This window comes from Natator depressus, chromosome 2 (assembly GCF_965152275.1).
Source record: "Natator depressus isolate rNatDep1 chromosome 2, rNatDep2.hap1, whole genome shotgun sequence".
In the NCBI taxonomy this organism is placed as follows: Eukaryota; Metazoa; Chordata; order Testudines; family Cheloniidae; genus Natator; species Natator depressus.
The window spans coordinates 182,775,272-182,802,944 of NC_134235.1; the positions used below are offsets into that span (position 1 = coordinate 182,775,272).

Below are 27,673 nucleotides of genomic sequence, written 5' to 3' on the forward strand. Positions count from 1 at the left end.
ACACCACAAAAATCCATTGTCTTTACTGGCAAACAACACTCCTGCTCTGCTGTTTTTGTTTATTCCTGCAGATCTTTTCTTCTGTGAATTCACAATTTCTTCATTTAGGCTCAGTAATGTAATGGGCTTGAATTGTGAGACACGGAATACACACTGACCAGCCAGGGAGAAAAGTATCCCCCTGCCTGACCTGTCTTAACGTATACACTTTAAGGACATAGTTCTCAGTATAGATATCTAATTCCTTAAATAGCCACCTATCCGTCCATTTTGCAATGATTATGATGATCAGTAAGATACTGGCTCTCACTAGATTACCTGCCACCCTTTGACAAACCGTTGCATGGATAGCCAACCTAGGGATCTCTGTAAACCCCTATGTGCTCCTTATGCCCGGCGCCAGTTGGCACCAAGTGGCCCCTGGGTTACAGTGTGTGAGCAACATATTTAAGCTACAGTACCTTACAGCAAAAGTCAAGTGACGAAAAATGCTGATAGTCTAGGATAAGTTTGTAATGCCACTCAAATGATGCAGTGTATGGCCCACATCTGAGGCTTCTGTTTCCCGTGAAATTCACCCAGCTCCTTCCTACTCAGGGTCTGACAGCTCAAAATGAGTGACAATTCCACATATATCTTTCATTTATTAGGAACTGTGTGTTCTGTGCTTCACAGCCCGTTACTTTATGGACCTTTTGAGAAGAAACTGAAGTTGTTTTAGAAACGTGGGCATCATATAGTGAAGAAGGGGAACTAATGATTTGTAGGCTTTTATTTTTAATTGTCTGTAGTTAACATAGTTACATTGCAAAAGCAATTTTGTGACAATGCGAACCTCGGAATTATTCTTTGCTGTTTGTGCTCGAGACCTTACCTCTGTAGTTTTGGGGATGTACTTTTCTTCTGTGAATAAGTTTATAGACCTGTAAAGCCACAGGAATGCCTGGGTTTTCCTTCCAACTTTAACCCTGAATAGATATTGGATTATTCATTATTATTATTTTGGCATTTTAAATTTAAAAAAAAAATTGTTTAAAAAAAACTCCAAAGAATTTTATGATTTTCTGTAATGCTATCTTATCAGGAAGAAAGAAACTTTACAAATGAACAAAAAGTGAATGTCCAGCATCCCTGGCTAAGTGTTTTTTCTGCTTTTAAAAGAAAGTAAGGTCCTCCGGAGTTAGTCATCCAAGCCTGTTGTATATGTTCTTTTGTCTGTAATAAAGAAGTCAAGACTTCCCAACGCTATTCACAGTCATGGCCTCAGAGGAATTTATGGCGGAACTTGCTAAAGCCTCACTATATAGAAAAATGTGAGCTGACTTCATTCCTATTCTTGGCGAGTATTTCATAGATGTTATTTAATCTCTCTTTCAACGGGCTGTCTACTCAGTAAGGTGGCTGACCAACATGTTGCAATGAAATACTGAAACTGAGAAGATACGATACAAATTCAGTGGCCTCAGCAACCCCAAGATGAAAAGTAATCTAAATTCATACAGCATATGTGATAGATAAATTGTATAACTGATACCTTAGTAGATTAAGATCCCCAATGGGAATAAACACAAAAAACAAGATTTTTAAAAATGCTAAAGAAATTTTGGTGCCTCAAATTTTAGGTATTCCAACTTGAGACACCTTAAAGGGGTCTGATTTTCAGAGGGTGAAAATCTTCAGCGCTGTCTGAAAATCAAGCTGTTTTTAAGGGGTCTGAAGTTGAGCCCCCAGAATCATTAGCCAGTTTTGAAAATCTTAACCTGAGATCCCAGATGTTAAAAGTGAGTGCCCCAATTTCGTATTCGGGTACTGAAAGTGGCACCTACTCTACATGTCTAAAGCAGGTGATTGGGTGACTGATGGCTGGTTGCAGCTCCTGACTGTAGAATTGTGCACCCAATTTTAAGCATCCTTACTTGAAAATTGGGCTGTATGTGAGATATTTAATTTATGAAAGACAAGGCAGGAGGGGGATAGCTGTATATGCTAATGACATCCTCAATATTGCCAAACCTAAACATTCAGGAGCCAAAAAATTATGAGATTGTCTTAAAATCACAGGATTATTAAAAAGAATAAATGTTGGGATTCTGTTTGTTTGCTTTCTGGTTTTTGAGCCGTTTGGGTTCATATTTTCAAGCTTTTTTCTGCAACCATGAGAGCTACCACCTTTTTTTTAAAAAAAAAAAAAAACAGAAGTTGGGAATCTCGCATAATCCCATGATTGCATGAGCTCATGCTTTAAGAAAAACACATTGGATCAAGAGACTGGCAATATAATTGTGAGAATTGGCAACACTGAGTCTTCAAGCTACTGAAATGTTGCTGTTGGCTTCAATGGATCTTGGTGAGTGCTCAGCACTTCAGAAACCAGGTCATTTACATTTGGATGTCTAAATATGGGTTTTAGGAGCCTAACTTTAGGACACAAGTTTGAAAATGTTGGCCTTGAACATTTTACTTGATATATGTGGTATTCCTGAAGATTTATTCTCATACACAAACATTCTTAGAGCCCATTGCATAAATTCTGTTTTAATGAGACCCGACATGCATTTCTCTTTCTAATTAGTTTGTCGGGAAATTAACCTGGATTTACTCTTTATATCTTACTTCTTTCCTTCTTTTCCTCTAAAAACTTAGCAAAATATTTCAATACCAAACAAACAAACAAAATATTGAAACCATTTTGTGGAAGTCTTCATGATATGATGCTGGGAGTAACATTTGTGATAAGATGTGAATTTTAGCTCTCTTGTTTTGCATATTCATGAGTAGTAATATTCCAGGTTTATTATATGCCCTTGACAACAATTTCCTCAGCATCACGGTAGCCCTGAGATTTGGTATGTGCTCTGCCCCACTAATCAGAAGAGCTATATTTTACAGAGGCATGTCATATATTATAAAAAACAAACTTTCTTGGCCTGGTTACAGATCATCATTATATCATTAAAACCAAAAATTTAAAAAAAAAATTAAGTCATTTAAGTCTGTCTATTTTTTGTTTACTTCTTATATTTCTTTTTGCTTAGGCCATAAAAATAGACTGACTAATTTCACTTTTGCAGTCAGTTTAATTTTCCCTGCTTGTGCTTCAATGTTTGGATTGCAGTCTAAAGCCTTAGTTGAGCAACGTGCTTAAACTCTTGAAAAAGTCCATCCCTGTTCAGGAAAGCACATAAGCAAATGCTTATTAACTTCAAGCCTGAGCTTTGTCTTCTATCTTTTGGGCTGTGGTCATAAGTGCTTTCCTGAACAGACATGATTTCCTGAGTCGGAACCTGAAACTTGATCTGCTTAGAAATAAATACTTCCCTAGATTGTGAGCTGCCTGGGACAGTGATTCTCTTTCTTCCCCACTCATTTGTACAGCACAAAGCACAGTGCATCTCTGTTTGGAGCCTCTATAGAGTCTCACAATATAACTAACAATCATAAATATTCCTTTTTCATTAAAATATTCCTTTTTAAAATTCATGGAAACCTTTCTACTTATCTTAGATTTTATACATTTACAAAGCTTACATTCTGGGGCAAGTGTGACCTGCCAGTGTCCTCTTAATTCAGATTGTATGCATCAGGGATAGGTACCCACATGAAATAAAGAATATCTCTCTTATAGTGACTGATATGCAAACATGTCAATTTGCATTTTGAAAAACAGCATTACTTGATCCTCTGCTATGAAGTGACCAGTACGCCCATGAGATCCTACTTCCATGAACAACCAACATCATAAACAATTGTAGGAAAAATGCATTCAAATATTTTCGTAATGTGGCAAAAATCCTACGGGACTGCACCTGGGTTATTGTCCCTGTCCATCAGCAAGGAGAGGAGAAAATTAACCAACTCTCTAGAACGGGGAGAGAAGTTGGGATGATCCCTGGCTGGATAATTTAGTCGGTCCTGCTTTGAGCAGGGAGTTCAACTAGATGATCTCCTGAGGTCCCTTCCAACCCTGATATTCTATGATTCTATGATAAGCCCTGACACCCCCAAAGGCTGTGGAAAGATGTCAGTCATAGAGGGAGGAGATGACAGCTGGAGTTCATTAAGGGAAGTTGTGAAAACAAAAGTGTGGGCCATGGATGTTGCAACCAGGGAAAACTCATTCCCAGCCTGGACTTTGTCTGAAAAGGAGCTGCTGTTTCCAGGGTCCAGCTATGGCAAAGGACAGCCTTTATACTCATGAATGGGAGTAACCTGGTAGCTACAGTCTCTTATAAAGAAAACATTAAGATACCCCAGTAAGACTCAGGACTTATCTGCACATGAAAGTTAACCTGGAATAAGATAGGATGTGAATTTAAAGTGGATTATCTATTCCTGATTAACTCTGTGTGTGGACACTCTTATTCCAGAAAAAGAGTACCTTATTCCAAATGAGCTTAATCCTTTTACAAAAGAATTAATAGAAAACTGCACTCTAAGTGCAGATATCCATGAGCTTTATAAATATCTGAATGACAGCTGCTCTACCTAAAACTGAGGGCTTGTCTACACGGGGAAATTCACCAGCATATATTCCAGAACAAGAGCATCAGCATGGGGAGTTATATCAGTATTGCAATAGCAATATATCTATATGGGTATAATTATGCCAGTAAATGTCCCTGTGTAGACAAGCCCTAAGAGATGTTTTTCTTATTAAATATTTTACACTTATGTGTGATACACACAGAATAATTCTTGCATTTCGGTACATCATGATTTATTATATTATTATTATTATTATATTAATAATTTAGACAATCTTATTTTATCCTAAAGCACTTCACAAATTGTATGCGTACAGCATCATCGATATGGAGCCACCTCGGGGGTGGAGAACGACAGTGTGGGGTGAAATATTTTGGCTAAGGATGCCAGGGTAAACACCTAAAAGAAGAAAAAATTCAAAAGCGAATATTGATATTGGGTTCCCCCAATTTTGAATGCCCAAACTGAGACACCTCTTGGGTTTGACTATTGAGGTGCTGAGCACTTGAGATGCTGAGCACTGACTTCATTTGGCGTTGTGGTTGTCCAGCACCTTTGAGAGTCAGATCCAAGTCATGTCAAATTGGATACACAAAATCCACGGTCACTTCTGAACATTTATTCTGAAGTAATCCCCCACAGCACATTAGGAACATGAATCTTTATAGATTTCCCAATACAAAAGGTTCACCTTCTTCAGAAGGAAATTTAGAAGTCCTTTTATTCAGGTACTAGCACCGGCTACACATAAGAAATGTACCGCCTAATAAAAGAAAAAGTATAGAACTCCAGGAGACCTTGACTTACCAAAAAAAAAAAATAGTCTTTGCATCTTGAATTTATTTCATCAGCATCTGATAGAACTTGACAATGACATAAGAAAGTGAGATATTAACATTGTTGACACTGGACTCACATACAGTATTTGTTGCATAGTTGATTGTTGCCAAAAGAAGCACAGAAATCTGTTTTCAGAGAGTTGTCATGTGGGTCCAAAAGCTATGAATGCAAGTTTCTTGTTTCTCAACATTACTACAGAAGTCATCTTCCTGGAGCCACTTTCTTTAGTGATGATACAAATCATCATTTCATGTTTATTTCATATTATCAAAAATGTATCATGAGAATCCAGATATTTTGTAACATAGCTGTCTTTAATGAGCTATGCTACCCTGAATCTTGCAAATAAAAAGAAATAGACAGTGCTGTATTTCATATATTTTAGTTACACATGTAAAATATAATGGTTTATTGTATTTTATATTCCTTTGCATCTTATCCCTTACCTTAATTCCATAGTTCTCTACAAGCAAGTTGTCTTAACCTGTTTAGGAATTAACATATCTTTTCTGCCTTTCTATTTAATTGCTGACCAACTACCTAGGAAAAACAAAAGGCTTTTGATCTCCATTTAAAACTGCAGGTTTTATCCTCAGTATTACAGCAGGTGAGAGTGTTTTATTTTTTGTCCATGTTTTTCTTATTTAGCAAAAGGGATCTAAAAATGATATTGAGAGTTTCCATATTTCCAGAGCAAATTTGTTCTCTTTACAAGTCAAGATAATTTTTCTGGCTATCAGCTGTGGAAAAATATAGATCTGAAAAATCAAGCTTGTTTGTCTGGCTCATGCCTCGTCACTGGTAGGAAAGAAATGATGATGCAATCAGAACTTAGCAGACAATTTGTTGATGCTCCATGAAGCGGAAGAGTAGTCTTCTTGCTCTTAGCTGTATCAGGAGGAAGAACTTGTTTTATCAGTAAAGTAAGAAGAAGCGGAGGGCAGATATGTACAGTAGGAACCTCAGAGTTACGAACACCTCGGGAATGGAGTTTGTTCATAACTCTGAAATGTTTGAAACTCTGAACAAAACAGTATTGTTCCTTCAAAAATTTACAACTTAACGTTCACTTAATAAAGCTTTGAAACTTTACTATGCAGAAGAAAAATGCTGTTTTAACCATCTTAATTTAAATGAAACAAGTACAGAAACAGTTTCCTTATTCTATCAAATCTTTTTTTTAAACTTTCCCTTTATTATTTTAGTTGTTTATGCCTGATTGTATACTTCTGGTCCCAAATGAGGTGTGTGGTTGACCGATACGTTCGTAACTCTGGTGTTTGTAATTCTGAAGTTCTACTGTAGAGTAAAAAATGTTGCCACTGTCATAAAGTCGTTTATTGGTGGGTTTTACCATAACTAAAATCTTTTTTTAAAAATCAGAAAAAAAGTAAATAGAAAAGATGAAGATTTAGATGAGGTGAAATACAGTCGTTTCTGACTACAACCACATTTAAAGGTCTCGCTCGCTCTCAATTTTTTACAATCAAGGCACTATGTAGGGAGCTTAATAATATACCTTCCCCACTTTTTGCTCCTAATGCCTTACCTTTATTCCCTCCAGCATGTGGGGTTGTTTCATGATCAGTGCTATTTGAATCTTGGCATATCTGAATTAGATAGTACAATTTTTCCATTTGCCAAACTTTACAGTGTTATGTGGTTTTTCACGTGCTACTGTGAAACCTGTCTTAATAAAACTTGATGATCTAAAATCACCGGCATATAATATATAGCTAAACAAACTAATTTCATTGTGTTCCACAAAATAGACATGAAGCAGAGATCCATTTTTTGAATGAAAGCTTGATCCTTAATGCAATAAAATTAACCCGTCAGCCTTCTCTTTTCATCCTGTTTTATACACTTATTTTGTTAATCCATTTGAACTACCATTTTTCTGGCTTCCTTTAGTAAAAATCACAGATGTTTCTTATCGTTTCATTCCATATATTCAATATTTATAATTTTGTGCTCATTTTTAGATAGCTATGGAATCTTGTCTGCCTTATATTTTATGAGATTTTAAAAATATTGTATTTACAATTTGGGGCAGAATATTTAATTTGGAGAAAATAACTTTCCTCCTTATTTTGTGGCAAGTTGATTTCCAGAAACAAAGTGTTAGAACTAATTAATAGTAACTTCAGTGTTTATATTGGGAAAGGGATTTAATTTCATTACAAAAAAATAATGTCTAATACAGAGAAGTATCAGCACAGTTCAAAAGGAAGACTAAAGTTTCTCTAACTTAACTGTATATTGGAGAATATCAGTGGAATAGAACATTATCAAAGATAATTCTGTCTTCTGCTGCTAAATGAGCGTTCAGCTTTCCTTGGGGAAGAAATTACTGATGCTAAAACAAAGCCAGAATTCTCACACTTTGGTGGCAGTGCATCCCTTTAACAGCACAGGCTACCGTGAGCACATTACACTGTCCTCTGCACTCCACATTGGCTTCCCATAGAATATTCAGTCAAATTCAAGATTTCTGTGTTTCTCTTCATGGCACAAAATGATCTGGGCCCAGGATACCTAAAAGATCACCTGAAGCTCCAGATGAGGACTATGGTGAACAACTCTGTTCCTCAAACACAGTGGAGCTGTCCACCACAAAGGCAAAGCTTGTCTGTGCAGAAGATAGAGCTTTCTTGGGGATCTAGTCAGGCTGTGGAATGAGCTCCACACATCTTTGTGTAAAACCTGGAGTGAATCTTATCCTCTCAGCAGGTGACTCAGGTATATGGAAAATAGATCCTGTCAAACTAACTTGATATCTTTTTTTGGTGAGATTACAAGTTTGGTTGATAAAGGCAGTAGTGTTGATGAAATGTACTTTGACTTGGTACCACACAACATTTTGATTAAAAAACTAGAATGATATAAAATTAACATGGCACATGTTAAATGGATTAAAAACGGGTAAACTGATAGGTCTCCAAATGTAATTGTAAATGCGGAATCATCATTGAGCAAGTGTGTTTCTAGTGGGGGCCTGCAAGAATTGGCCCTGTGCTGTTTTAACATTTTTCCAGTGATCTGGAAGAAACAGAGAATCATAACAGATAAAGTTTACAGATGACTCAAAAATTGCAGGAATGGTAAATAACGAGGAGGACAGGTCACTGACAAGGAGCAATCTGGATTGCATGGTAAGCTGGGAACAAGCAAACAACATGTTTTAGTACAACTAAATGTAAATGTATACCTCTAAGAACAAGGAATGCAGGCCATACTTACAGGATGGGGGACTCTATCCTGGGAAGCAGTGACTCTGAAAAAGATTTGGGGGTCATGGTAGATTATCAGCTGAATATGAGCTGCCAGTGTGACTCCATGGCCAAAAGGGCAGGGGAATTTTGAGTATGAGTAGAGAGGTTATTTTATCTCTGTATTTGGCACTGGTGTGATCACTGCTGGAATATTGTGTCCAGTTCTGTTGCCCACAATTCAAGAAGGATGTTGATAAATTGGAGAGGGTTCAGAAAAGAGCCACAAGAATTATTAACGGATTAGAAAACCTGCCTTATAGCGATAGACTCCAGGAGCTCAATCTGTTTCGCTTAACAAAGAGAAGGCTATGGGGTGATTATCAGAGTGTATAAGTATCTACGTAGGGAACAAATATTTGCTAGTGGGCTCTTCGGTCTATCAGAGAACACTATAATGTGATCCAATGTCTGGAATTTGAAGGTAGAAAAATTCAGACAGGAAATAAGGGTAAAGGTAAGTGCAATTAACCATTAGAATCAGTGGTGGATTATCATTCATTGGCAATTTTAAAATCAAGATTGGATGTTTTTCAAAAGATCTGTTCTAGGAATTATTTTGAGGAAGTTCTGTGGCCTGTTATATATAAGGTCTAACTAGATGATCACTCTGGTCCCTTCTGGCTTTGGAATCTATGACCCCATGTAACTTTAGCGTCCTTATGACCAAGATGAAGTCCACTCTGCTGGCAGCTCCAGCCAAGAAGAGGCACATGCAGGAGTGCAACAGAGAAACTCCCTTTTACCCCAGAAGCACCTGTTCCAAACCCCCGGGAGTAAGCACGTCGGATCAGTACAATGAATATAGGAAAGGGAAATATGAACAGGGAAAGAAGATAGGGGGAGCAATAAAACAGGGTTGCATCCAACACAAGGACCCACGTTCCCGGTGGTTCCACAATATACAAGGGTAGATGCCAAGCAATGCGTCTAGACCCAGAGTTCCGGAGTCCTGGGCAGAGTTCCAGTCTGGCTGTGAGTCTTGGGTGCTCCTGGTCATCTTCAGCGCCAGTAAACTTTCCCCAACTAACCCCCCCGGTGCCCTCTTCTGCCACTTGCTGCAAACCTACACAGAGAGACAACCTCTTCACTCAACCTCCCTCCATATTCCCATTGCAAAGCTACAACCTTCGTCCATATTCCCATTGCAAAGTCACGAGCCTCGGTACTCATCCATACAGCTCTGGGTGACAGTGTGACTGGATCTGGCTCCACTTTGTCCTTCTCTGGTGATTCCTTCCTGGCTCCTGTCCTGGGATGTCCCTGGCTGGCCGCTCTGTCCCTCCCCTGCTTTGTGCTAGTTCTCAGCTACTTCCCTATGTGAGGGCCTGCTCCCTGTAGGCCCTTTTGTCTGGAACTTCAGACACACACATCCTGTTGCTCTCCCTTTCCCTACTCTCTTCCCCCTGGAAAAAACAGCACTTCCCCTACCTCAGGACAAGGTTTTAAAGGGGCCATGCTCTCTAAATCCCAAGGAGATTACACACCCTATGAAATAATTTTTGGAGAAGGAAAAGTTTTAAGACAACAGATATTCATCAAAGAACAGCCACACTGCAGAGAGCGTGATGAAGCAACTCGAGAATGAAGCTGGTAATGTTTGCGCTAACAGTGATGAAGAATCTGATCAATACTGTCAGGGCCATTAGTGATGGAATCTTTCTTTCTTTGTCCCTTTCTTGAGCATAATGTTGATGTGAAATTTCCTCAGTTGTATCGCAAATCACAGCGGTGATGTTGGTTGAAGGAGAGATGTTTGTATTGGAGGCTGAAGATTGTGCCCTCACCTCTGACAGTGACAGTATGGTAGCAAATTGAACAAATACTAGCAGCTGGGTCAAAATATAAAGAAAACAAGGGCAAAAGATTAGTGCAAAAAATGCACAGCACTTTAAGAGCCACCAATCATAATGTACATAAGTACATGAAGATGTCCTGAATGTATGTAAGTTCTGGACGAGAAAACCTGACACAGCTGGTACACAGCTGGAACATAAGTGAGGATTTGCGTGCTTGCTGGCTCACAGCTGTCTGGATCGTGGCACCATTTTGGTTTTGTCCTAATTTTTTGTCCTAATGATACATTTGTGGTGGTACTGCTGGTTTGTTTCCATTATTTATTAGCTTTTACCCAGGAAGCCAATGCTGTGCTACAGAATTTCACAGTGTGGCACTTCTGAAAAGAAAGGTCAAGATAGTATGTTTTGAAAGCATTCTAACTGTCCCATTAGTTGGGGGAGGGAGAGGAGAGAAAGCAAAGGAAAAGCCTCTTCCAACGTAAACTGTCTTGTAAATTGGAAGCAATCCACAGTGCAGGGGGGAGAGGGGACAGAAAAAGGGGAGGCGATATAATCTGGAGAATTGTTCACTGTAGATGAGGCAAGACTGACAATGTCTTCTTGAGGCAGGACTGACAATGATGTCCCATCTTCTCTGCTGTCATATCCTAGTGAGGAGCAGTTTACTGATGATTAGGATGGTAGCTCTGTAGAGGAGACAGCAAGAAATGTAAAAGATCGCCACATAGATCTTTGACACTAGCCAAACAGACTGAAACCTGAAACATCATGGAACTTTGTGGCAGATGAAAGCTGAGCGAACTCATTGGCTAGACACAAATTGGAAGCTCCAGGCAATAATTTTCATCCCCCTCTGGGGTTTTAAAAATCTGGCTTGCTATAGAGTTTGCAAACTGCGGTTATTGAGGTCAGGAAAATTGAGCTTCCTTTCCACAGACCCAGGAGTCATGTGGTAAATGACCAAAGTTGTAATGAGAGCTTTAGAGCTGCCATTGGTGATTTCTGTATGATGAGAGAAGAGCTGTTACAGACCTTGAGGATGGAGAAAGCAAGGCAAAAATCAGACAAAAATGAAGAAGAAAAAAAAAAGAATAAAAGGAGGATCCTGAAACCCAAGGATTGAAAGAGGACAAATCCCAAGTTTTAAAAAAAGAGCAGCAAAAAGGCCCAAGTCTAAAATGACTAGTAGAAAGTGAAAGAGAAGAATGGGGAAAAGGACAAGCCTAAAGTCAAACAACAGGAAAAGGCCAGGTCTAAAGCCAAGGAAAAGAAAACATGAAGAGCCAGAGAAGAAAGAATCTCAGAGTATTACTAGAAAGTCAAATGACTTTGGGGTAGAATAATCCTCTCGCCAGGCTCAGAGGTTCAGGTAGTCTAATTTGTCCTTTAGTTAAAGCATAGGCGCCGACTCCGTGCGTGCTCCAGGGCTGGAGCACACATGGAAAAAAAAACAGCGGGTGCTCAGCATCCACCGGCAGCCCCCTATCAGCTCCTCTCCCTCCCTCCCCGGGCCTCCCGCCTGTGGCGATCAGCTGTTCAGCGGCATGCAGGAGGAGCAGCTGGGGGAGAAGTGGGGGCAGGGAGGGGGCGGGAAGAGGCGGAGCAGGGGCAGGAAGAGGCAGGGTTTGGTTGGGGGAAGGAATGGAGTGGGGCCAGGGCCTGGGGCAGAGCAGGGGGTCGAGCACCACCCAGGAACTGGGGAAGTCGGTGCCTCTGAGTTCAAGATTATAGTTAGACCACATTTTCTTTTTGATATTAACATGTATTAGAAGTGGTAAAGTTCAGGAAGGGTGCTTCTGAAGCTCAGAGTTGAGATTTGCTGGAAATTTGCTGAGATTTACTTGAAGGGCTAATACTGTAAGTCACATTATACCCAGAAGTAGTGTTGTCTATCGGTGTCACTCCTGGGTTATTTCTAATAAAGCACTTCTCTTGTAGCGGCATGTGCTCCCTGATGTCCCTAGCTCCTGCCTCTACTATGTGACAATTTCCCACCCCATAGTACACATTTTGTGAATAAAGTGAGACACCATCTAACTGGAGCAAACCTTTAGAATAAAACAAAGCACAGTACAGGAGAAAGAAAAAAATAATGAAAACTTAACAAGAGCTACCTACCCTATTGAAAAATTGTATTTAATATACAGGGAGCCTTTTCTGTGTCTGTTGCTGCAAATTGAAAGAAGGATGAAAAATGGCCTAAGATTTAGATGCTGATTCTATTGTTTGTTTATATATATATATATATATATATATATATATATATATATATAGTATTATATCATTAAATTTAAAACTCCTCACCAATGAACATCCATCCAGAGCTCTGAGTGCCCTTGATATACATTTAAAAACACAATAAAGAGTTGCAATATTGTAAATTACATTACATTAATTACAGCAAAAGAATATTCAAGGCCTGTAATTTTCCCCCCTGCTTCCATTGTCTTAAATTATCTCAAACTCACTGTAGCAGATCCTGATTTCAAGTACATATGTTAAATTTCAGAGTAATTCCATTGAACACCATTGAAATCAGTGGTGTTACTCCAGATTTATACCAGTATAGCTGAGATCAGAATCTGGCCCAGTGCTTCCAAAGCACGGTCGTGTTTAGTTGTTCTGCGCTAGATATTTGTAATACAGATTGCCTACACGTCTGGCTCATCCATATTAGTTATTTGACTATGAGACAAGGCAGATGTGAGAGACTTTATCATGGTGTGATGGCTGTCTTTTTGAATCACCTGTAGGAGGTAATGATGACCCTTCTTCCAGTGGCACGCTGAATGAGGCATATAACAAACGTCAGCCAAGAGAGCATTTTATCAGTTTGAAATGTCCACCTACAAACATGCCTTTGCTGGGTATGTGTCTATGAATTTTAGGAGATTGTTATTGTGTCCCATAGCTTTTAAATATTTTTTTTACAAAGAAAACTAATCTCATAGATACCCCTAAAATATTCACTCTTAGTATAGACATAGGTGACTGCAGTCCAGATTCTCTGCTGGCGTAAATCAGTGTAGCTCCATTGAGGATCTGGCCCAGTGTGTCCAGGGATCATGCAGTGTTTGAGGATTCTGTGTACTGCTCAGACATCTTTCTCTTCCTTAGTAAAATCCTCAGCCAAGTGTAAATATAATGTTATAAACAATAGCCTTTCTTGTCATGATGTTAGTGAACAGTCTGTTATCACATTAGTGCATAGAAATCCCCAGATCAGGATTGAGTCGAGATTGATAGGCACTTTACAAACTTTATGAAGATATGGTCCCAGCCCCTAGAAGCTTACAATCTATGAAGGCATGATCCAAACCCAATGAAGCCCATGTAAAGACACTCCTTGACTTCAGTGGCCTTTGGATCAGACTTTATGAGATCAGCAGTGTCAGGCCTTGGTCCTGTAAAAACTCATATGAATGTGCTTTCTTTTACATACATTACTACTACTATTGATTTCAGTGAGACTATTCACATGTTTTTAAGTGTCGCACATGCTCAAATGTTTGCAGGATCAAGGCCTTCATCAAGCAGCTGCTGCTCCTGTCAGCTTCCTTAATAATCAGGATATTTGTTCTGTGTCCAAAGGGAAGTACTGCAATTTTAAGGAGGATACTCTGTACTTTTCATATATAAAAAAAGAGATTGAATCCCTGCTTCAAGTGCAAACTTTAACGCAACCTTAACGATGGAACTTTGAATGATGTTTCCGTAATACACTGTCCTGCTAGCTTGAGAATAATATTGCCATTACACAGCCCATGAATGGAACTCCCATTGACATCGCTGTTTCTTCTGCTGGTTGAGGACAGTAAATGGCCCTCACTGATGATAGCATCATTCTGTGAACTGTAATTGTATGATTATTTTTTCTTTCTTGTAGATATGGTCCCATCAAAATTGATAGGATATCTGCACCATTAATTAAAATAGGACTTTGCCCTCCCTGCTCCCTCTTGCTTTGACTTCCTCTTATACAGAGATGTTTTAAAGAGAGTGATAGATAGAGTTGTTAGCATCCAGGATCAGCAATCCCAGGCAGGTAGATCTCAAGAGAGGTGAGGGACCCTGAATCCCTTGTCTGTTTATCTCTGGATCTCAGGGGTGTCTCTTCCCTTGTTAATATTTTGGTGGGGGGCGGATACTCGTGTGTGACTTGACCCTCATTAACATGAGATTTAGAGTTGCCTTCCACTCTTCCCAGCTACAGTCCGTTCCAGCTCCAGGGAGCCCTGCAGGGTTTCAAGGCTGCCTCCTGATGCCCATCTCCTGCAGCTGCCCGGAGAAAGCCCCAGAAACTCCTATTCATACATAACAGCAGGTCGAAAAACTAGGAATAAAAAGTCATGACCATTTTCACAAAAGAATTTTTGGGGCATTCACCCGTCCCTTCCCAACCCCGATTTTGGAAACTTGAAATTTTGAAACTGGAATCATTTTGACCAGCTCTGTAGATGCTCCCAAAAAATGGAGGAAAAATGTGATCAAGCAGGGAGCATTTCCAGTTTGGGCCTAAGAGCTCACAGGGGACCCTAAACTCCCTAAAATTTAGCTGTGGTGTCTCTGTTTGGCAATTACTAAACCTAACCGTCAATTTTCTTCAAAATGCAAGCCAGGAGAAAGGTGAGTTGTAAATGCCCTTCACTGGGACATTTTCCAGACGTTTAGACTCTGAATTTAATGATTGTTTTTGAAAACTTTTAGAGACTGTAATAATCAGAAATATTAAAATTGAAAGGGAAACCAATTTTTGTTTACATGTAATCATTTCTTTGGAATCAAACACTGAAGCTTTCTTATTCGACAGGAGTAGATTCTCCAGGAGCTCCAAAAGGAAAAAATAGGAAGTCACAGAATCTATTACTCCTGTGTCCATCTACTGTATTCTCAGGATACGTTCACAGACTCTGTCACACAGCCTAGACATTCAGAACTACTTTCAAGCCAGTTTCCAGGATTTGTTGCTCCTTTGGATATACTGATTTGGGGGCAAATCTACAATTTTAAAAAGCAGCAGAGCTACAGCTGCCAGTAAAAACTTTCCTCAGAAGTCTAGAAAATCCTAAAATGATTCTCTCTTTCCTTTAACTTTTTTTGGGGTCAGTAATGTACTGAACAAATCTTGATTTCTTAGGGCCTGTCTTGGATACTCTTATTGTTACACTAATAAAAACGATACCAGCAGGATCTTGTAAGAGGGACCAGGCAAATTGCTGCGTTTATTGTAAATACAACAAAATATTCCTATATGCAATTTCTGTATAGATCCATTCACACACACAGACATTCACACACAGGTTCTGCAAAAAGGTTGTTATAATTACCAGCCTAGACGTTGCTCGTGCCCAGTCTCTGGCCACATGGCCTGGACACGAGAGTGGAGCCGAGACATTGTCAGATGCGCATCCGATGCTCCTGGAGGGTGGTCGTAGAACCAGACTCAAAGAACACAGTCCCTGGACCCAATTTTTATAGGTCTCTGGTTCAGTACAAGTCTATGGAAGTTGCTTCATCATGCTGAATTTACAATTGAGATGACCATCAATCAGCTCAATCAGCAGGTGGTACATCCATGACAGCTCCGTGATGGCTAGGTGTTATCTTCTTGTTTTTCCTTGATGCGTTTTGGGTGGATTCCGGTTCGCCCTCTGGGGGTCATCCAGTTATCTCCACTTTGAATATTCTTCGGCCCATCGATACCAAGGTTGAAATTCTTAGGATTAGGTTGGCACCATTTACTAACCAATTATTTCCCTACTTCAGGCTCTCAATTCCATGCACTCATCATTCATTCTTTTACTTAACAACACAATCTATGACTCTTGATTCATTTAACAAGTTTTATCCCACTATCTATTTTTTCCTCTTTGGATACCAAGATTTACATAGGCATGACAAGGGGCCCCCGCGGGGGAAGAGCATCAGGGTGTTGTTTTAAAGAACAGCATTGTTTCCTCAAAGTTCTTATCACTTTCCAGCACAGACTCTTTGTCCTGTACCGGCCTGAAATAATTAGCACTTTGGCCTTGCATTTGTTACAGAGTGAAATTCAACAGCATGGAACTGATGTTCATACCTTTTTACAATACCTATATACTCTTTTGTCTATCTTTATTTCTACTACTACATAATTATAATTCTATCGTACTTATATAACTTTGAGGGCGACCCAACATTATTCCACAATAAGAGTGCCTTTTTCCAATTTAGCCTAATACACTTTGGAAACAGATTAAGGTAAATGAGAAAAAGGCACTTTTATTATAATTATGTAATAGTGTCATAGGCGCCAAATCCGTGGGTGCTCTGGAGCTGGAGCACCCATGGGGAAAAAATGGTGGGTACTCAGCACCCACTGGCAGCCCCCCTATCAGCTCCCCCCCACTCTCCCCAGTGCCTCCTGCCCATCGGCGGCCCCACCGATCAGCGCTTCCCCTTCCCTTCCCGCATCTCCCGCCTGCCGCAATCAGCTGTTTCACAGCATGCAGGGAGACTGGGAGGGAGGGGGAAGGAGCGAGGACGTGCCACGCTCGGGGAAGGGGTGGAACTGGGTGGGAAGAGGCAGGGTGGGGCTTTGGGTGGAGTTGCGGGCAGGGCCTGGGGCAGAGCTGGGGGTCAAGCACCCCCCCCGGCACTTCGGAAAGTCGGCCACATGGCCACACAGGGAGCTATTCCAGAAGAGCTATTGCAGAATAGCTGTTCTGGTCACTATATCCCCATGTAGACATGCTCTCAGAAACTTAGACTGAAAAACTCTAAAGAGATGGAATTTTGTAAATGATCCATAATAGCAGTAAGTGCTACAGATTTCATGAAGAAATAAACACTGAATTCAGATCTTCAATTCCTTGGAACATATGTCAAAGCTGTATACTTTGATGAAAATTCAAGACATCTATCCAGAATACCTTTTTGTCTTAATTGATAGGATAGAACAAGAAAAGGTGCTTGTGAAGGCATATAATGAAAGCAAAGTAACATTGATTTCCTCCTCCCTCCTACATTATTATTGATCTATTTTAACCTAATTGGCACTTCCAAAAATAAATGGAAAAAACACTAGAATCTTAAGAGAGGTAGATAACTCTTTGTGATTCAAGTATTTCCGCTCTGTACAGAGAGTCCTTTATCCTGCTTGTTAATGACTCTCTCTCTCTCGCCTCCCTGACAACCTGCAGACCTGTGACCCGTTAACAAACTGGCTTTGCTTCTGTTCTCCTTCTCTTCTCTCTCAGGCTTTTTTTCCTTGTAATTTAACTGAATAACAGAACTAAGGCTGACTTAATGTGTGTGTACAAGGGATGAATCCATACATGCTCTGAAAAAAGAGCAAGTTTTCAATAATGGGCTCATCTGACATGATGTGTGCTTTTTTTAAAAAATGTACAGCTAATTTAGCAAAAAAGTAATACCATAAAAGTTACTGTAACATAACTGCACCAGAGTTCGTGGGAAACAAAAGAAAATTATTTCTGCTGTTCCCCATTGAATGTGAAAGTTTAATGTGACTTACGTTTAATAAATGACAGTCGTGGAAACACATTAATAACTGTAAAGTCAATGGATTAAATACTACCGCTATCTAACCGTCCTTAGTTCTTATCCTACAGACACTTTGCATGTGGGTAAATTTACACACGAGGAGTCCCATCACACACATGCATAATGTTTGCAGGATTGGGAATTAAAAATTACATTTAAGGGCTGACCCTTCAAACACTTACTACTGTGAGTAGTTGCGCTGAAGTATGCCCATGTGCTTCCATGTGATGTCAGTGGGACTATCTGCATTTAGTTCAGTGAACTTTAGATCAAGCCCTACGCATTTATAATATCAGATTTAGTTCCTGTCCTCACCTGACTTAATTATCGTCACATCCTGGTGTAAATCAGGTGTAACTTTATTGTTGTCAAAGAAGTTACCCTGGTCTAAAACCAATATAAGAATAAGGTCCATTGACTGTAGAAACAGGGCTCGGTAGAACAGGGTTGGAGAGGGTACACAATTTTCCATGTTAGTTAAAGTCATTTAGTTAGTAAATATAGGAAGCAGACAAACATTTTGATGCTGATTTTTAAAGTGTCCTTAATTCAGCCTCTTTTTTGGAAGGCTGACAAATAATGAGAAACAGCCCCTAGAAACCTATTATTTTAATAGTCAAGTAAGGATGGCACTTCCTCATTTGTGGGTACAGTAAGACAGATGTTTATATATCCTCCTCTGGGCCCATAAATTAATGATCCCAGTTATTTGCAGGTATGTAACCTGTGTGGGGGCATGTTTTTAAAATCTGGTTATAAATTCTGCCACCAAATAGGCTCATTCAGCTCCCATTGATTTCAAAGGGAGTGTTGTATGTTGTTCACATTTGGGGATAGAGTTTGGTCCTTGTCATTTGAGCCCTAAACTAGGAAGAGTTGTTTTGTGTGTGTGTGTGTGTTTGACTATTTAAAGTACATGGCTTAACCTCTTTGTTCATATGAACCGCCTAGGTATTCTTTTAGAAGGCATGTTTAAAATAAAGTTACAGATAAGAGACTCTTACCATAATTATATCTCCGTCCTAACATAATGCTGTTGTTTATCCCTATCTACTCTTGTAACAAAACAGAAGTACTCTGCTGTCTCTCTCTGCAACATATCTACAGAGGTCCTAAAAGTCATCAATGCCACAGAGGAACTGATAGCAGAATCCACCAGTCCCTGTGATTTCCCAGCAGATACTCGTGACAGAGGGAGAGGGGCATTTCCACTAGGTACAGACCCTGTCAGACTCGATGAGCAGCTCACCACCTTGGAAGAAAATGTAAGAGTACGATATCAATGTCAAATATAGGAAATTGCCTTCTTTAGGGGAAAAAAGTGGCATGTGGTATGTTTTGACCTAAGCAATAGCATGTTGAGTTTTCGTATTAATTTTTTGCTTTTTTTTAAAAAAAACTTGTTTTGAAAGGATCATCAACTGTTTTTTATTTTTATTTTTTTTATTCCATTTGGGAAACATTCATAATAATAGGAGCAAACTGAACATCTGTTGGGTTTTATAGCTGTTGTAAAATTATCTTACTCGAAAAAAGAAACTTAATCCCTTACAGTCAAGTGGTGGCCTGACGTGTACAACTGTGGAGTGGCTTACTGAGAAGCAAAATACCTCTATGTCCCTGCACAACCCCCTTGGACATCAAGTCAGGGTACAAAGGGTAAGCAGGAACCTATGCAGGCAGGCAAGGAGTAAGAGTAGCCTTGATTCCACCTCCACCCCCAACACACCAGTCTGATCTGATAAGGGCCTGGAGTAAGGGGAAATGGACAGCTGTGGCACCCCAGCGCTGCTTCTGGGGTTGTGCAGCTATGTACTGCACCATTACATAGAGCAGACTGGAAAACCATAAATTAGTCCTAAAAAAACCCATTTCCTCAGAAGAATCAAATTCCTCTGCCCTTTTGAATGAGCAGGTGCCACCCGTCGTCATCCAAGGAAGAATTTACCTTTTTGTAAGTCATCAATAACTAAACGTTCTGGTGTATCCTGAATGAAATAATAGTTCTTTCATGCCTCTCCGTCTTCTCCTGAGTCTTACTTAGCTGATATTTAAACTACTGTATTTTCTCTTCTTTAATGACTTTTAAAGTGTAATAGGAATCCCAACTCTCCCATTATAACAATTAAAGGAAATAGACACCTGTTTTACTCTGTCTGAAAACCCATAAAGAAAGAAGCTCCTCCCAGTGGGTGAATTCACTTCATCCACATTAGACTGTAAGTTCTTTGGGGCAGGCATTGTCTTTTTGGTATATGTTTGTACAGCACCTAACACAATGGGATCCTGGTCCAGGGTTGGGACTCGATGTCCTGATAATACAAATAATAAAAATAAATCTGGACTAAAAGTTAAATCTATCACCCACCTTCTGGTCTGGGACCAGGCCACCAGGGCTTTGGTGTTTTACTCCATTCCCCCTAATTGCTATTCTTGTCAATGTTCTGCCCATTAGCATCACTTACAAAGGATACTGAGCTCACCAGATCCCATGACCCATTCCCCAGACTGGTTCCCCACCTTGCTGCAACTGCTGCCATCTATGGATATGTCTGTACTGCAGCTGGGAGTGAGCTTCGCAGCCTGGGTATACAGATTTGGGTTAGCAGGGCCACAATGGTGCGCCAATACAGCTGTGTGGACATTCCGGCTCGGGCAGATGTTCTGCGACCCCTTAGGTTTCAGAGCCCAAGCTCCAGTGCGAGCCAGAAGGTCCATATTGCTATTATGAGTGCACTAGCTCAAGTTCTACTGGCTCAAGCCCTGCTATCGCAAGTAGGCAGCTTGCTTCCAACCACAGTGCAAACATGCCCCTCATCCGATGTGTTGAGGTTGGCGTGAACATCTCCTCCATGGTGAACCAGGCCCATGTGTCGTTGCTCCCCCTGTGCAGCCCAATCCTGGAACTTCGGTGGTGTAAAGAGCCTCATGGTTGTCTTTTGTGAATTTCACCCCTGCCGTACTTCTTAGTTTGAACACATTTGAAAGGATACCAGAAAATTAAACCAAACTACAGCATGTGTAACAGAGATGCCGACGTTTCCAGTGTCCAATTGATTTTGTAGTGCATTAATCAGTGTAATGAAGTAGCAAGTTTAGAGTGTCAGGCAATGTAGATGTTTTAGTCACTTGAAATATTTAATGATTTAAGCCTTAGTCCTGCACTGGGATCCTCTAGTAGGCTGACCCCTGTGCCTGTGTGAAGCCCTAATGACCGGGAGAATGAGAACAGAGTGAAAACTGAAAGCCAGATTGCCCCAGGTCACAAGAGGCACCCGAAGAGGAGGCCAGTTTAAAAGATTTCCTCCCCGTTCTTTTGCTCCCTACCCACCTGCCAAGGAATAAACAGTGACCTCCATCCTTAAATTCCGAGAGGATCCCCCCCAATCCACATGGGTCTTTGGGATCCATTGGGGCACAGGGCCTTGTGCATTCACATCGGCTGTGGCTTTCCTACTCTGTGGCAGTACAACTCCAGTCACAATGCCAGAGCTTGCCCACGCTTGCAGCACTCCCCAGAATTTCCCTCTAACAGGGGTTCCCCAGCACAGAGTGGCTCCACAGGAGAGGCATACAATCTCAGCCTGATTTAGATTTCCTGCAAAAGCCATGCAGGCTGCAAGGGGGGATGATGCACATTATCCCCACTCTCAGCCTCAGTTCATCTTCCCCCTCTCCACGTGAAATCCTGGCTCATGGAAGTCAGTGTCTAAACTTCCATTGGCTTCAACGGGCCAGGTTTTCACACCTCATGTGTACTTGTGAAGAGCCATTGGCAAATCCAGGACTGGTGCCACGAAGTCAGCTGCTCCATCTCCTCAAGTGTAGCTGGGGGCAGATCTGCACACACAGGATTCCCTCTGCACAGGATCTGGGCCTGAGAAGAGACTTCAGGATGTTATCCATCACGAGTAACTCTCCTTAACAATTACTGGGAATTATGAGTATGAATCAAAGGGGAGAATAAAGGGCACACTTTTCTGCCGGATACATGGGAACAACCTCACATGTGCTTCAGTCGGAGCTGCACACCACTCACTTATAGCTGAGTTTGGCTCATGCATTTAAATTTATAGATAAATAATTTAGTGGGAGATTTTCAAAGGCACAAAGAGGAGTTCGCCCCAACTCCGATTGAAAATGAATGGGGTTTGGGTGCCTGTCTACTCTCTGTGACTTTGAAACTCTCCCCGTTAGAGCTGACTGGAAAATCTGCAGTGAAATGAAATTTCAACAAAAGTTGAGGGTGGAGGAGTTAGGAAAACTTTGAAAAATGTTTTCCAAGCAGTTCTGTTTTCCGTAAGCACTTTTCCCTTGTGAAAAATGTAACCTGTTGTACGTTGAACTTTGCCATAACATTTAAATGAATCTTTTCTTCAGTTTTCTGAAGGGTTGGCTGATTAAACATTTCCTTTTTCCTCTTTCTCCTCTTGTGAGCGGCATGGCTGTATTTAGCAGAAAAGAAGGCTGATACAGAGTCGCTTTTTAATCTAAAATACTGTGCCGCAAATGTTGCACCACAAAGAAACTGCTTTGAAATGAAAGAACTTTTTAAAAACCCACTAAAGCATGGAAATTCTTGTTTAATGTTCAGAATGTTCATCTTTTCTTCATCCTTTTATGTCTTAAGTGCTTCAGCCAAGATGTCAAGGAAGGCCACTTCTTTGCAGCAAACCACCTTAATAAAGGATTTATCCTCCATGCTAAAACTTGTCATTCACTTAGTACAAGACAAAGTGTATTAGCTTATCAGCACTGTCACATATGTGTAAAAAAATACAATAGGGGTTTATACTCTGAAGACCGTAGTTTTCAACCTGTGGTCCACAGACCACTGGGGTCCTCAGACTACGTCTAAGGGGTCCGTGACAGTTGTCGTTACCATAGAACAATGGTTTTCAACCTGTGGTCTGTGGACCCCCAGGGTCCACAGACTATGTCTAAGATTTCCAAAGGGGTCTCCATTTGAAATATTTTAGGAGTTCGCAAATGAAAAAGAAGGCTGAAAACCCACTGCTCTATAGCAACCAATTCAAGATGCCCCATTTATTTTTATTTGGGGGGTTGTAAATGATTTTGATTTAAGGAAAACACAATCTAGTTCACATAGTTAGGAAACGATAAGTCTAATGAAGTGGTTCTCCAGCGCTTTTGGTCCATGATGACCCACAAAAGGGCCCCAAAATTGTATCCCACCCGACTGTATGAAAGGGTTGTGGGATTTGGAACACAGGCTGGCACTGTTGCTGCTGGGTTGGGAGAGTGTGAGGGAGTGATGCTACTGTGAGGAGGAGTGGGGTTTCTGCTGGAGGTTCTTCTCCCTGCGTGCACAGTGCTCAGCTGTGGGACCCAGAAGCCAGCTGCACCATATTTTTCACTCCCGGTGTTTTTGTAACACTGTGATCATTTGGGCGTGGTGAAATACTTGGCAGCATTCTTTAGTTTCCTTCCACTGTGCAGCAACAGTGGCTGCTGGGATTGTGTGCTGATTATTTAGGGAATGGGTAGAAGATGCAGTACTGTCACGTGGACTGGCAGACATTTAGGCAGAGCACTAAGCGGTAGATGCACGTGTCCTATCAAGAAAACCCAACCACTTGACAACAGACTTGGTTCTCTGAGTAAGATGAAAGAAGGTAAATAGACCACTATGTACTGTGGTTGATCGCTCTGAATAGTTGGCTAGGAAATAAACTGTCTATTAGTGATTTCTACCTAGCTGAGATTGCTGTGCAGGGGAGATTCTTTTAAAAATTAGTTCTGACAGAATTGTAGTGATACATTTATTTATCCCAAACATTTTATAACTAAGGACAAATTATCCATGCCTTTATCTCCCCACAGTCAGACTGCTAATTCATTGTACATGGGGGTGCTCCTGAGACTCATTCAAAAACTGAAGCTAGTGCAAAATGTGGCAACCTGCTTAGCAAGTGGTGTGTTTCGATGGGAACACATGACACCAGTGTCCTAGAATTGGCACTGGCTGCCTCTTGTTCTCCAGGTGTAATGCAAGGTATTAGATTTAAGATAAAAAGCTTACCATAAATTGGGGCTGGCCCACTTGAGAATCTTCCCCTCTCCCTTGCCACTGCTTTAGTCAAAAAGGACACTTGACCCGGGACTCCCCATGTTACAGAAGAGAGGGAGCTGCTAGCAGAATGTTCTCTGAAGGGGCCCCTTAACTATGGAATTTGCCCTTCCCACTTTGTACCCAAATAGCTTAATTGGTTGACCCTCAAGACACACTGCAAAACCCATCTATTTGCAAAGGCTTGTGGAGGGGGATGAAGATATGAATTTTGCATGGTGTGGGGGGATCGGTTTGATTAATTATCAAGTTAATTTATTTTACTGGGTCTAAGTGTTGATATTCTGCTGAGTTGATTATTCCTATGTGGAATTTTAATTGTCAGACTGCCTTGACTTTGTGTAGAGGCATTTTTATTTTAAATTTAAATATATAGATAATGTTATTTCATAGTAGGGCTGGTTGGAAGTTCTCCACCTAAACTGCTTTTGACAGAAAATTGGGGTTTTGATTAAACAAAACTTTTTACTAAATTGTCAATCTGTGCTAAAATTTCAACTTTTAATCAAAAAACTGAACACCTGAAAACCATAATGTTTTCAGTTTTTGGCTGAAAATATTTCTATTTCAAAACACCACTGTAGTGCTTCATGGGAGTTGTAGTTTGGCTGGCTCCTGCCCCCATTCTCCTCCAGGGGCCAGATTCCCCAGCCAGACTACATCTCCCATGATCCACCACAGCCAGGACTTCTAAGGTGCCCCGTGGTGGCTTGGCAAATGGGGAAACTGTGTTGCATAATTGGAGATGCAGGCTGGCTACGTAGCCTTGCACATAGAGAAAAATGGGGTCATCAGGTATCCAAATATACAACTCCCAGGAGGCACCGTGGAGGCGTTTCCAATTCAAAATTTTCATTTTCAGTCTAACGTTTTCAATTTTTGATTTGTCACTGAAAAGTTGAAATTTTCCATAGGGGGAAAATAAATTTCCAACCAGATCTATTTCATAGCAACGGTAGTGCGGGCAGAGATTTTGGGGCTCTTGGGATTTTGGGCTTTCATCTGCTGCTGCCAATAGCCTGTGGCCTCTTTGAGTTACACCACGAATAAAAACCAAACTGACTTACTCCGTGCCATGATCTGGATCCTTAGGTGTACCTGACAGCTGGTACTGTGTACGGCTTAGAGGGCCAGCTGAATGAATTAGAGGCTGCAGCACGCAAAATCAACAGTGTTACAGCGGAATCGGAACTAGCTGAGCTGGAGGATCAGGTAGCCACAGCAGCAGCACAAGTTCATCATGCAGAGCTTCAGGTGAGGAACTTCACTGCCTTCCGATGTCGAGGGGCAATACAGTATTGTACTGTCGTGCTTAGCCCTTATCTATTAATATTTCACCGATCCACCCTCATCACCCACTGTCACACAGATTCTGCCTGTACCCACATGGATTTATTAGCTGGACTTCACTTTTAATAATCCAAAAATATACATCCATATAACAGCAGCTGGGGGGGGGGTGTTGCTTGGGCCATATTTCATCACAAATAGATATGCAGGAGAAATCTCCTTCTTTTGGACCAGCTATGTTGGCTCTAATCCTGCTGTTACTGAAGTTGGTTGGCAAAACACCCATTAACGTCAAGAGGTGCTGATTCATGCCCAGGTTCCATTGGCAGCCTGCTGTACATCTTCCAATTCAGCAAAGACGCTGGACTGTGTGCAGTAAGCTAAATCGGGTGGTGGTCATAGACCAGAATGAGAGAACTGCAGCCACATGCCCGTGCTGATTTTACCATCTCTGTTCCGAACAAACTTCTGACCTGTGCCAGTATATACTGGGTGGCACATTCTGCGGTCTTTACTCAATTTTTTTTTTACAGGCAAGCTTACATTGACGTCATTCAGCAGCAGCTGCTTGTGTAAGGACTAAGACCTCAGGATTTGTCCTAACTACTTGAGTAGCTTTAAAACGAAGGATGGTGTTTTCTTTGTATTGGCTCAAATCATTAGTTTATGGTAAAATGTAAATGGGAAAAAAGACTGCCATACCAGATGTCGAAGGAAAATAAGTTTGTACTTAAAACAGTTAAAAAGCAATCGATCCTAGTGAAAATATCTTCCCCGCAGTATTGGCAACTCAGATTCTCATCTATCATCAGTGTGCCCCTGCACATGTTATCTGTCTGGCTGTTTTCTCGTTTCTCTATCAGTTCTGTCACTTTTGCGTAATTTGTTTCCTCTGTCTCCAATTCAGCCTGCTTTCTCCCCAAAGGCTTACTTACTTAGCTGTTTGCTTGCTTGCTTTGTTTAATAACATGTCTTTGCTGAGGTATTTAAAGTATAAATTACAGAACGTTTAAGGTAGAAGATTTCGGTGTTACAAAGAAACCACTGTTCTGTGCTCAAAGAAATGAGAACCAATGTGAAATAGCAAATGCATAATAAAATATAGTGCTTTAAGCATAACTTTTTAAAACACAACTTGAATGAAGTTAGAATTACACAGCTGTGAGTCATTGGGTACTGGATATTTTTCAAATGTAGCAAAGTGTCCATAGTCATAGAGAATGTGAGTACAGTGCCACGAGATCATTCGTTTACTCCATGTAATGAGGAATCATCTTTCCTAATATGTGAATGTTCCCTTTGGCACTCAGGACTAAAGAACACAGCAGTCCAAAATGTCTCAATTAGATTGTCTTTCAGAGTTACAGAAGAAATCAATTGTCTCTTTCTTTATATTTCTGATTGATGAGGATGTGAGCATGAGTTCCTTTTGCCGTTAACTAGTGGTGTTTACAGTAATTTTGAAACTTCTCCCTCCCCTCGTTTCTTTTTAATTTATTGTTTTGCTTTAAGATTTCAGATATCGAGAGCAGAATTTCAGCTCTCAGTGTTGCGGGCTTGAACGTGGCTCCATGTGTTCACCTGACAAGAAAAAGGGATCAGAAGCAAATGAACCAGGTGCCACAACATTATGCAGTTTTGCCTGGGGGGAGACCCTGCTTTTCTCTGTATTAAAGCTTAGTAAAACCTGTGTGTTTTTCACAGATGCAAACAATAGACACATCAAGACAGCAGAGGAGAAAGCTTCCAGCTCCACCGGTAAAAGGTGCACCAAAAAATTCATTCAACTCATTTTATTTATTATGTTCTCTTTCTGCCCTAAAGAGGGCAGCTAAGGGGAATTAAATTACCAAGTGAATACAGTGAGAATAAACGGTACCCGAGAGCTATATGTACATAAAATCAAATACTGATTGGGCCCTTTGGAAGGTGCTTTGATTTAATTTGCTGCCATACGTCAATAGGGACAAGAGCAGAAGATTGGCTAAGGCAAATAAGAAATGATGGCTGTGTGACCTAAAAAGATCCCCAAAAAAGGGTATTTTGGAGTGAGTGAAGATTAGAATCAGCAGTCAGAGCAATCACAGCGTGCTAATTAGCAGAGATGGTGCTAGCCCATTGGGGGGCCCCCCACATAACATGCAATAACAAGCGGGGGGGTGGGGGGGGGCCTTGAGCTGCTCGGGCCCTAAACAATTGCTTAATCTGCTTATGCCAAGCACCAGCTCTGCTAGTTAGCAATAGACAATTGTAGTTCAAAGCATTATTCTGGGATTAAGTGGAGCCACGTGTCTGGAAGGCACCCGTGCCATAGACAGCAGATCCCATTTCTTGTCTTAAAAATATTTCTA

The 27,673-nt window shown here is 40.7% G+C and overlaps 1 protein-coding gene across 7 annotated transcripts in view; it reads left to right on the top strand.

The window, feature by feature from the left end:
• The window catches only part of MYRIP (myosin VIIA and Rab interacting protein), a 364,430-nt gene that overhangs the window by 331,722 nt on the left and 5,035 nt on the right, over positions 1-27,673 (top strand). For 5 of the 7 annotated variants that reach the window (XM_074945499.1, XM_074945498.1, XM_074945500.1 and 2 more), the window contains 5 exons: positions 5,870-5,932; positions 19,012-19,206; positions 25,125-25,286; positions 26,835-26,939; positions 27,027-27,087. In XM_074945499.1, coding sequence (XP_074801600.1) covers positions 5,870-5,932; positions 19,012-19,206; positions 25,125-25,286; positions 26,835-26,939; positions 27,027-27,087 — 586 coding nt within the window. The remainder of the gene's footprint in view (positions 1-5,869; positions 5,933-19,011; positions 19,207-25,124; positions 25,287-26,834; positions 26,940-27,026; positions 27,088-27,673) is intronic. The other 2 variants (XM_074945502.1, XM_074945501.1) reach the window with 2 other exon arrangements.